Source organism: Ornithodoros turicata, chromosome 6 (genome assembly GCF_037126465.1).
Source record: "Ornithodoros turicata isolate Travis chromosome 6, ASM3712646v1, whole genome shotgun sequence".
NCBI lineage: Eukaryota > Metazoa > Arthropoda > Arachnida > Ixodida > Argasidae > Ornithodoros > Ornithodoros turicata.
Window position 1 is genome coordinate 19,670,956 of NC_088206.1, and position 12,309 is coordinate 19,683,264.

General features: G+C 46.8%; 1 protein-coding gene across 1 annotated transcript in view; it reads right to left on the reverse strand.

Annotated features, from left to right (window-relative positions):
• The window catches only part of LOC135397713 (KH domain-containing, RNA-binding, signal transduction-associated protein 2-like), a 222,816-nt gene that overhangs the window by 2,366 nt on the left and 208,141 nt on the right, over positions 1 to 12,309 (reverse strand). Inside the window, exons 5-7 of the mRNA XM_064629318.1 lie at positions 5,325 to 5,471; positions 2,321 to 2,566; positions 107 to 174 (exon numbers count right to left, since the gene is read on the reverse strand). Coding sequence (XP_064485388.1) covers positions 107 to 174; positions 2,321 to 2,566; positions 5,325 to 5,471 — 461 coding nt within the window. The remainder of the gene's footprint in view (positions 1 to 106; positions 175 to 2,320; positions 2,567 to 5,324; positions 5,472 to 12,309) is intronic.

A 12,309-nucleotide genomic window follows, 5' to 3' on the forward strand; every position in this document is an offset into this window, starting at 1 on the left:
AAAAAAATGGGGATGTGAGTTTCGACGAAGTCGAATTGGCTATCCCAGTACACTTACGATGGCCAGCCTTCATACCTAAAGTTTAGTAGAATGGGAGAGTACTTACTCAACGGTAGCGTAGTCAGGATCGTACACGCTGTTGGCAGGACACTCTGGGTACTCATCTCCGTACAACTGCACACAAAAGAAGAAAAGTGCTTCTGTTTCATTACAATGAATAACTATCAGCAATGAGACGTTCACAGCATAATTATTATTTGTTTACCGTATATCTACCAATTTCCGTTTACACCCCTAATCTCATTGGGACTAGAATGCAGCAAAGCGAGAAGGATGAAACGGATTGATTCGACGGCTCCACAAGTGAAAGGAATCCAGCGTCAAAACTACAAGTTGTTGCAGACTTAGCTGCCTTGATAGATACATATGTCAATCTCATAACTGACCTAAGCTATGATGCTGCCAAGAATGGACGGTAGATTGTGTACATGTATTTAGCAGTTTGTACATACCTGTAACGATAGTTTGCACGCAGAACATTTACGTTTTTATGGTGCTAGTGAAAAGCAAAGTGTAACTTGGTCAGTTACTTGGGTAATTAGATAATTATGTTAAAATATTCTGAACAGAATGAATGTAGCTAAGACTCTGAAACTTTTCGTTTCTTTGCTCGTTTTATTTTCACTCCCATAGAAAATGATCGCAGAGACAAAATGGAAGGATCACTGAGGAGGAAACTAACCCTATACAGCAGTCACAGCGATATACAACAGTACTTCAGATACAACAGATAACAACAAAGACAACACGAGCATATAGCAGAAACAATTTGTCAGCCAATACTATCAGTGCGTGCTTCTCAACTTACGCTATTTGAGGGAACCCGTGATCGTGCCTGCACTGGGGTAGCGTACTAAATTAAATGCAATTGTAATGCATTTAATTGTTTAATTATAATGTATTTAATTGTTTATTGTTTCGTTGCAAGATGTTGCTTGAGGTTTGACGGATTTATTCAAATGTTTCACAATACTTTCCCGCAGATAGTGCGTTGCCACCGATGCTTGTCCAAGTCCATGTAGGCAGCACAGTAACTCCGAAGTTTCTCCGAAGTAGCTCCGACGTTCAAAGCGCTTGTAATTCTTTCGAAACACAAGGGAAAGGTACAAGTGTGGTGCGGAGAAATTGTCGGACTGAGTTGGCGGGTTGAGCCAACCGATGAAGACGACAGCTGCTGGCTCTACCCTTTGCAATGACTCTCAGCCGGGGCAACCTGGTCCTGCTATCTCGATGTCAATCCGAGCAAACGTTGATCACGGTCCGATAACAAGACTGTCGTATAGGCGGTCTATACGTATAGTTACACTCGCGGTTGCTGAACGGTTGAAACGGCATTCTGTTCCTGGAACCTGAGGCGCGCGCGGAACAAGATAATAAATCTGCACTAAATATTCCATCAGCATTTTTATGTTGCCGAAATGTTAAAAAAGATTTGAACAAGCTGATCGAGGACAGAAAAAAAATGTAAGTACCAAATACCCAGCAGCCTTCATTCCTTAGTTCGTACGACAGTGTAGAAGAATAAAAAATAAATAAAAGGATTTTGCAGTAAGTATTGATTGTTGGGGGGCCATTAACAGGGTTTTACCCGAAGCTATTGCAAACAAATATCTCAAACTTTAACGTAACGATTTTTAATTCCTGAAAAGTTTCCAAACATCATGCTCTAGTGTTTGCGATCAAACATACTCCTCACTTTTATAGTGCATATATTTTAGTACAGTTGGTCGAAGTTGTCAGTTATCTTTCACAATTCGATTATCTTGCAAGCATTCTGAGTCCCTGTCTACAAAAAGAATAGGTCGACAAGACATAATTCAAAGTCTGCACTTGCGCCTCAACCACACGTACACTCTTAAAAATGAACTTCACCGCATAGCATGCTCCTCGCCAACCATCATCTCGAATGATATAGTTATCTGCCCTGATTTGTTGAAAACGGGAGGCGTACGTGTTTTTTGTGACACCTATGCTGTTCATAATTGTCACAAAAATGGCGTACGCCCCCCATTTTCAACAAATCAGGGCAGATAATGATATCATTCAAGATGATGGTTGGCTAGGAAAGTGCTATGCGTTGAAGTTCATTTTTAAGAGTGTATGAGGAGAGCATTCACACCCACTGCCGCACATTGCCTTCACTGTTGGTGTGCACTGTGGTGCGGGTGTGCCTATCACGATTGCTTCTTTCGAGACGCCCCACTCTCAGCGAGCAACGTGACACATATCCGTTCATAGCAAGTATAGCTCCTATACTTACAAACTCCTCTCCTTCTGCAGATGTCGCTATCGTCTCAATGCCCGTCGCAGTACGGTGAACTGGGAGAGTTGCACAGCGTCGCATGGGAGGCAGAGAAGCAGCCGGTCGGAGCCTCACTGCGCCTTCCCGGGTCGAGAGACGGACACCGCTGGGAATCATGCGGCCCCCTGGGATCATGAACGTAGCAGCTCTCGTCACCTGAGGTGACGGCCGGGGCAAAGGCGACGTTGACATCCCGTTCGCAACCTGCGAGTCGATAACGCCATCACTGCACGGGGAGGTATTGTCGAGAGTTCTAATATCATATGTCACATGCAGCTGCTGCCAGACCCCGAGTGCGTTATCAAAGATCGTTGTTGGACGTTTACTGCAGTAGCTTACGTTACTCAGATGACTCGTTTTATTCAATATTGCTGTGACTGTATTGACAAACACAAACAGATCGTCTGTGGACAGTGTTGAGAAGGATGTGCTCCGCGTGCCACAAGTGGGACAATGGGGAGAGTTATTTTTTGGGGTGCAAAACTCCACAGCGGGGTCTATGAAACGTAGTAGTATAGATGAGGCAACCGAACATAGAAGGAGGAACAAAACAAGAACGCTAACCCCCAATCGAGGGAATATGACATTGAGATAGTGATTTGCAGCAGCCACTATAGTAAATGTTTGCTTGATGCGCATCTCCTTCCTGAGTTGCTTCATGATTTCTCCGGTGGTGATGCTCGATACAGATCTATTGCGTCGATCACGTGGTCAACTCACGCAGACGGGACCCCGAAGCGATTTTCAGTTTCTGGAGAGCAGCCTTGGTGAGCAACTTTGGTGAGCAACCCTTTTCCCTCCCTCCAACCTCTCGTCCCTCCCTTGTTGTAAGGCGTGGAACTGTAAGCATCACCGACTCACCTCCATGAATCTCATCCGGTTCATGCTCATCTCACCTTCCATAATATGTGGTGGAAAGTGCATATATGAGCGCCTGTCATGAAGCCTTAGCGCGTCTCGACGTTTAATAAATTTTGCTACAACAACCTTGATACTCTTACGTAATACGTGACGTCCTTTTGTGCCTAAAACGGAAAATTGGGGTAGTTGGTACATAGATCGACAAGCAGCGCAAAAACACAGTACAAAGAGAAGGGGTCAGCGTTGTGTTGTCGTGTTTCTCTGCCAGGTGAAAAATGTCTGCAATCCGAAATGGTTTATGAAAGAATTTCCACTTTAAACCAATTACGTACAAAGTGGTTCAAAGTGATTTCAAGTAGAAATTGTTTCATAAACCACTTGTAACTGCAAACATTTTTCATCTGGGCTTTGTACTGCGTTTTGGCGCTGGTTGTTGATTGGGTTCTTTTGTGCAGCGGGTCAAAGACGACCCCCCCGTCGGCACAGTTCCCCTTGAAGTCGGCCCAGGACGCACATTTCCCCAGGGCGTCAGTCGTGACGTTGCCCACATACGTGAGGCCGACAACGGCAAGCCCTTTCAACATCACCACCACCACCACCACCACGACCCCTCGTTAATGCCCACGTGTGAACTATTTTCTTTCGTTAAATCATATATAAAAAAGGTCGATGTACTGTTAAAGCGATATACAGTTCGCCCCCCAAGCATCGATTCGTTGATTTCTGTTGCAGACGTTAGTGTATTTCGAGCTTTATCAGGTCCGTGCATTAGTTTTTCGCAGCTCGAGCGGTATGATTTATTACGAGATGATGATTATTATTATTATTATTATTATTATTATTATTATTATTATTATTATTATTATTATTATTATTATTATTATTATTATTATTATTATATTATTATTATTATGATTTAGTACGAGATCCACGCAAGTAGGTCTTCCAGCGGAGAAGGACGCGCGCCCCCCGTCTGTCTGAGAACAATGTGACATCAAGAGGGCATTTCCGTTTCCCTGGGCATCGATGCGGCTTCCTATCGCGAGCCCTGAAGCAACGTCACGAAACGTCACAGGAGCCGACCACCGCCTCGCGTAATATGCTCCTCCCCCGGCACCCGGCCGCGCTGCTGGTGCCCACAGGAAAATAGTGAAAACCCGGAAAATACATCGATTTCGAACGAAAGGGATTGACGGGGAGGAGTTCACTGTATATTGCACATGTCCAGCACGTTTTTTCCCGGTTTCGTTAGGGAGCGAGCTATCCCCAAGATACTTGGTTGGGTGATGGATCAGCTGCGTGATGAAAGTCAAGCTTCTTCCGCCACCAGCTCCCCACCCGTACCAGTCCCCCATCGGAATCTCTCGTCGATGGGGGAACTGGTTACATAGGATGTACTAGTTTGCTATCACCAGATGATATATAATAGGGATGTGCCAACCGAATCCCAATCCCAGTTCCCAAAATGGCGAATCGAATCTTTCGCAACCACCAACCACGTCCGTTTGTTTTTTTCTGAAGATGGTGCCTATGGAGTCCGCCGAAAGCCTGCGTGACCAGCGGCCCCCGGGACGCGCAGTAACCACAACATGAAGGCCCGATATTACAAGTTTAAAAGTAACACGGTTTTGCTTCGATTCCTTCTTCGTTTTATAAAAGGAATTCAGACTCGAGAGTTTATGTATTTCCTGCAGTCGATGAACAACATCTTAAATAAATTACACTTAGGAAGAAGTACATGTGTATGTTTTCTCCTGAAAGTGAGCTATTATTTAATATGTTTTTCATTAAACAAAGATAATTCTGAGATAAATCAAATTCTGCTTCAAAACACTTTTCAGCGGAAGAGTTTTTCCATGGCATTTAAACTCTTTTTTGAAGAAAGGATTCGAAAGATTCGAGATTCGTAAGATTCGTGGACTCGCAGGACCTTTCTTGTATTGGGATTGGGATTCGGAAATTTCTGGATTTGTCCCATCTCTGATATATAATCATCTGGGGATCGCTAAGAAGAAGCCGACACTCGTTTTGTCAAGCGAGTCTTGCGGAACGAATCCACCATTCAGCGGGCACGTACGTCAGGCAACAAGGGGCCACTCACCTGTGCTGCGACACTGACGGAAGCTTGGTGAGGTGGCTCTCCAGGGGACATGGCGCCGTCGACGTTGCTTTTGGACTTGTTCTTTTTGTCGCCATTCAAGATTGCCAGCTCACGCAACTGCGTTTGCCGAATCTCGTCGTAGTAATCCTGTAATAAATCAATCGGTACAAATTGAAGTAGCCAGACCGGACACTGTGGGCACTAACATCTCAAGGATCGCTGTATACAGAACTCGACAAGCCGAGTAGAAACGGTTATGGCGACGTCTGCTTCAGGAATGGACATTTGACGTGAGGGCATAGTGTCCATGGTACTTGGCTGAGCAGTTCACGTCGGGGAATATAATTTCCGATTCCTCCCTGTCACAGGGCGACAAGATTGTTTTGTGGATTTTTGTCGTTTAACAGGTTTTGGGAGAGTCAATTTGGAAGAACACACTCTGGTTTGGTGCGCCATGACATCTTCGGGATGCTCAAATTTATGGCGTCCAGATGCTTGGTTAGATTCGTGGAGGAACAGTCCACGTTGAGAAACACGACACTTCGACGCGACTGTGTTTGTGCCCTCCGGGTTGTTCTTGGCACCCCGCGGCGCGACCAGTGCTGCGGCTTTCGGGTCGTTCGGACCGTGTACATTAACCAGAGGCCACGTGTTATAGAATAGAATTCTGTTTTAAGGTCCAGAACTTGAGGGTCGGCTTCGCAATGATGCGTTGAAAGAAGTTTTCTTTTCTGTTGTGTTGTTATTGTTTCTGTTTTTTTTTTACGTAAAAATACCAGCTGTGTTTTGGGACAGAGGGGCGATTACCTTTTCTCAGAAAAGGGGGGGGGGATGCTCCGTGAAGTCACATTTGGGAACCCCGTTTCCCGAGGTAATATAAGGAGTAACTGAGGGAAAGTGGGGCAGTCGTCGCAAGGTGGTCAGTTAAGAGTCCCAGCGAGAGAGCGGTGGGGAAGTTAGAGGAGTGGCGGCAATGTACTGCAGGTGGACGATGATACAAGTTGGAAATGTGTGTGAAAGCTGACTGAGTTCGGCAAGTGTTGTGAGTGAAGCGACGACTCAAGGGACCCACGAGAACCACCGTCGGAAGTAGGCAGCGATTGACCCCCTCCAAGACATCGCAGAGCTGAGCTAAGTGTGACTGTTTGGTTTGAAGTGGTACTGGCGCTGTGTAATCTCAGTTTTTGCAACATTATTGTAGCATCAGTAAATATGTTGTTGATTGTAGCTCTGTGTACGTGTGCAATCGTTCAGCCACTGACTGCAGCCGCTTGACTCGCTGAGTCCGAATCATAATTAGTCACGGAGTTCCAGACATTACTTGGTATCGTTACCCGAACCCGTGACACTCCCGATTATTCTCTCCCCAATCAGTTTGGGACTAATTCGGGTTAAACTCGATTTCTCCCCGAATTGTAACCGCGTATCACGTTGTGTCAAGTATTATTTGCATTATCTGGTGGCAATTTGCACGCGTGTCTGATGTAAATAATATTTCAGTTCAAAACAGTACGCTATGAGATGTAACAGCATGTAACGATGTCACAAGAAATCGCAATGAGTGCGTGTTTGACTAATAACTGCAGGCGGCTTGCTGGACAGGAAGAAAAAAACAATAAACCGTTAACAACCGAATGTATCAATAGCACCCGATCCCCCCCCCCCCCTTAATCCGGGAAAGGCATTTAACCCAAAGAGGCGGACCCTAAATATAATCCACGTCCAAACTCGAGTGGAGTGACGTCACTTTGTGTACTGGGACCAGCTAAGTTCGTTCAGTGCATAGAGATAACTTGATGCGCCGAGAAACATAATCGGAGCGCGTCTATTAGACAGCGGGCAGCACCGTGCGCAACACTGTCCAATGGGCGCGTTCCGATTACTTATCTCGACGCATCAAGTTATCTCAACGCTGAAAGAACCTAGCCTTCGAGGCTTCTAAGCCAACTCAGGCGAGGAAGCGCGTCTCCTGAAAAGAGATCTCTCTGTTTATGAACGTGGCCTTCACCCTCACGGATACATAAAAAAAAATATCGGAGCAGAAGAAGAGTTGCCAACTAGAATTCGAATCTCAGAAAACAAAATCTCATTTACTCTTTCTGCAATATTTTTCTTCTACCCTTGCGTCGTCTCAACAACTATAACCCAATGGAACGTATGGATAGAGCGCGCTCGCACCGAGGCAAGAGCCTATAAGCCTATCGAATAATCTCGTTCGCGTTTGGAATCGGCTTCGTAACAATACACTTCTCTAGCTGCGACAAAGAAGGCAGTGAAGGGGAAGGCGGTGGAAGTAAGGGAACGCGGAGCCGTCGAAATGACACTCAAGTGTCAATTATGTGCACGCACCGTGAGGTGTTCTTCTTTAGAAAGTGGGGCCCAAAATCGAAAGGAGTGTGCTCTGCATGGGCAAGACTTCACGGTTGCCAATGATTTATATGCGTGCTAGAGTTACGGGATTGATCCCGAGTAGGATTTCCGCAATGTGTAGCGTGGTACAAATTTGCTTAGATATAAGTGGTCTTCACCGAATGACCTTAAGCAGTGAGTGAAATTAATCAGACAGTGCAGGAATGCGGTGTCTGTCGCCCCGTGGCGTAAGAGCACAAGTTTATGAACCAGCAAATTCGGCACTTTATAAGCACAGGAGACGTTCCATACCAAGAAGTATTTCACATGCAATGGATACCCAGTCACTGCAAAGCTCTCGGTAACGACAAAATGATGGGGCAGCAAAAATCCCTATTCTCTCGGGGTGTTGACTGCAATCACATCACAAAGCAAAAGCCGCAGCCAAAGAAATTGCAGCTGCACAGACTGAAAAACTGATGCAAAACCCCCCAGTGCAAAACGATGCAAAACATTTCCTTGAGTGAAAACGCTGACTCGGTCCTGTCCACCTCGTTCTCTGTCTTGCTGTACCTCCTCAAACTCACGCTTCTCAACGGATGTAAGTTCATGACGTGACACAAGGCAGCTGTCATTCACAGATTCCGCATGGGGACCTCCTTCACAAAGGTGTATAATTTAAATGAAGCTCGCACAGCATCCACTTTGTGCTGCTATGGCAAAGTACTGCCGCCTTGAAACATATATCAGCTTCTCCGCCTAGTGCCCGGACGGTATTCACTGACAGCGAAGCGGCCCTAGCTCTCAAGCTCGTCCGCGACGTGCATTCCATGATCCTCGTAATGTACAATGAGCTTCTCTCCTCGTTCCACAATGTGTGGTTTCAGTGGATTCCGAGTCATGTCGGCTTGCACAGCAATACCCGCGTTGACGCTTTCGGTGAAACGCTGCGGCGCTTCCTTGCGTTGGAGCCGATTGGTGGAATACACATCACGACATCCGCCTGCCATCTACAGCTACGCCGCTTCCTTACCGTCAGCACGAAACCGTTTGTCAAGGACGTTGCCAGGAGCAAAACCTTCCCGGGATCCATTGACCGAACGATGGAGTATCCTACACTCTTAAAACTGAACTTCACCGCATAGCACGCTCTTAGCCAACCATCATGTCGAATGATATCGTTATCTGCCCTGATTTGTTGAAAACGGGAGGCGTACGCCATTTTTGTGACAATTATGAACAGCATAAGTGTCACAAAAAAGGCGTACGCCTCCCGTTTTCAACAAATCATGGCAGTTAACGTAATCATTCGACATGATGGTTGGCTAAGAGCGTGCTATGCGGCGAAGTTCATTTTTAAGAGTGTATCTGCAGTCGTGTCTGAAGGAGGGAAGACTCTGTCATCCATCGGCTCCGCCTCAACGTCGCCCGCACTCCGTCGCTGCTGTGCAAAATGGATCAGCAAGCCCCCCCCCCCCCCCCCCCCTATATGTTCTACCTGCAACGTTGAGGTAGACACTGGACACCTTCTTCTCGACTGCCGCCGTTTCAAGATCTTCCTCGATAATCTCGCCTAGAATCACCAAATTGAATCACTATTTAGTGACTCTAGTCTCGCCCGACCAGCCTCGGATACCCCAACATCTCTCTTGCCAGATTACTTGGCACACGCAGCGCTTCTGAACTACCTGCTTGATAACGGTCTCCTCAGCAGCCTGTGACATCGTGGGTGGGTCGGCGGAAGACCTCTGACATCCCTCCCCACATCGCCTGAGTACCCCAGGAACTTGACTATCCACTGGGGAATTATTTACCAAGGAATAGCAAGCCGTCCAGTCTGGCTGACTTTCCCTGCAAAATGCACAATGCACATTTGCAGTGCACAGTAGCCACAAAGAAGAAGCTTCACGAGGAGCACAGATTGTGACCACAGCAAAGCGTCGATAGAGTTGCTCGTTTCCTTAGCCTGGACGACTCGTTCAGCTGTCTCGTGTCGTTAAGTTGAACGTGCGAAGCGATTAAGCGATTAAGGCTGGTTGAACGGAAGAATCACGTTTTTTTTTTTTTGCAGACATACGTGATTTTTTGTATTATTGTTATGTCGTGTATTACATATGCATAAGATTCCATATCAGAATAAGTTTTAGAACTCGAAGTTGTGTGGAAAACTGAATCAGACAACGAAACTGGAGGGGTGGGGGTGGGGTGGATCGATTTATTGGCAGAAAAAAAAAGAAAGGAAAACGAAAGATGAAAGGGGAAGGGTCAGCCGGGCAACACGCCGGCTTGCTATCCCCCCCCCAAAAAAAAAAGTTAATAAAAACCCCGGCTCGCAGGGAGCCAAGGAGGCCCGAATCACGCAGAAGGCGGAGCACCGCGTTTGTGACACTCCACTGGCTAGCTCGCTGCACGAGGCCAAGGAGTATTACGAGGGAAATGTCCGTGCGCCCAAGCTCTGGGAGGCGTTGCAAGAACACGGCCCGATGATGAAGGTGACGCCGACAGTGGAGGAGCTGATGGGGGATGTCGTCTTCTATGGCGCAGCGGAGGCAAGTGGGAGATGGGACGCGGCCCATTTTGAACAGGAGTGAACGGGTGAAGGCAACGTTCAGCCTAATACGATGCAGAAAGAACTCTTCTTCGCAGGTACAGCGGCAGCCGATGGCAAACTCCAGTGAGGGGTTCAGTTTGTTACATTTGCCCAACTGAAGCTCCCGTGTTAGCTGTGAACCTGTGAGAGCGAGATAGAGAGAGAGAGAGAGAATAAACTCTCTCACTCTCCTGACGTCATCGCTCGAGACGACAGTTCACTTATGAGTACGAATACTGTGAACTAAACTACACTACGTAGAACTTATGTTATGTACATCATACTGTGGTGCAGAATGGACACGCGGATAACGAACTATCAATACCAGATTGAACAAGAACAACAAATAAGTGATGGCGATGTAGTGGGATGTTTCGCCGCCGAGGCGGCACCCTATCCCATTGCTTGAGCGGGAGAAGATGGTGAATAACGATGAAGCAAAACCCTTATGTCACAGACATTTCGAACAGATTGTGTCCTTCTACTGGTCACATAAGATATTAAACGAAGCGGGCACAAATATTTGCAATGAAGCATGAACTGTGAGATTTACAGCCAACCTAACACACACGTCAAGTTAAATACGGCGTACAAATGTTGTCGGCGTTTACACCTGAGCTTCGGTGCGTGACCCAGCGCGGAATCCAATTGTAGTGACATTGGTATACGGGGGAGGGGGGGGGTACTCCCTTCCTTTCCCCACTTTGATCACAAATCTACTCCCAATTTGCATTCTTATTCCCATTCGATCACACGTTAGAGGCTCCAATTGCTCGATAGAACGGAACTACATTTGATCAATGTGGACGCGCTTAATATTGTTTTCTTCTGCTCAAATCCCCTCTGAATTTGTGGCCGTGTCAGCGTTGACAAACTGTTTTCGATGGCAAACACGAACGTTCGCACAATAGGCACTTTCCTTTTTGTGTTTTTGCGAGGTTTCGAAATTGAGGATGAAGTTACTCTCTTGGGGGATCCTATCAGCAGTCGAAGAAGGAAAAACACTAGTTCATTTGTCTTCATTTGTTCTGGTGAGTCTCCAACTGTTCACTTATTTCTTTTTTTTTTCGCAGGCCAAAAGGCGCCGCCACTGACGCCTGTAATAAAGCACCCTCGTTCTAACTATCCGATTCCTGACAAATAACGTTTCTCCTCGCATAATTCACGAGAGAATTCGTGCGTGCGACGATGCATTTTCTCCTGAGTGGAAGCGCAGCAGTGTGTTGTTGCTGTTGTCGTCGGACTGACTACATGCAACTTATCCGCTGCACTATCGAGCGTGACAAACTTACAGCAACGCCGAGTGACTGCAAAAGTACACTCTTAAAACTGAACTTCACCGCATAGCACGCTCCTAGCCAACCATCATCTCGAATGATATCGTTATCTACCCTGATTTGTTGAAAATGGGAGGCGTAGGCCTTTTCTGTGACACTTATGCTGTTCATAATTGTCACAGAAAAGGCGTACGGCTCCCATTTTAAACAAATCAGGGTAGATAACGATATCATTCGAGATGATGGTTGGCTAGGAGGGTGCTATGCGGTGACAACAACAACAACAACATAGATGAATGGATGATGATGATGTGGGAGCTATGCGGTGAAGTCCATTTTTAAGAGTGTAGATACCGTTTGCCTGCATGAAATCCTCTGCGACGTTGTGTGTCTCTGCGCATGAGAGGAGGTGAATAGAACAGCGATCACGTGACTAGCTAAGTAAGGGCACTAAGTGCAAGGGCGCGCAACTCGTCAAAGACGTGGCCATTGTTTTGGGTACATCGCTGCGTCTCCTGTTTCCCGACGATGTTGAGACAACGCGAGAATGCACGGCGGTGGTGCCGGTGGAAGGGCTCGCCGTTGTCGGCCTCACAGAGGTGGGCAACGTCACGACTGACGCGTCCTGGGCCGACTTCTAAGGGAACTGCGCCGACATATGTCTGAAAGCGTCCGAGGAAAACTCAGGAAAAACCCCAGACAGCACAGCCGGCACCGGGATTCGAACCCGGGTACCTCCCAATCTCGACGTGACATGGCCAGCACACTA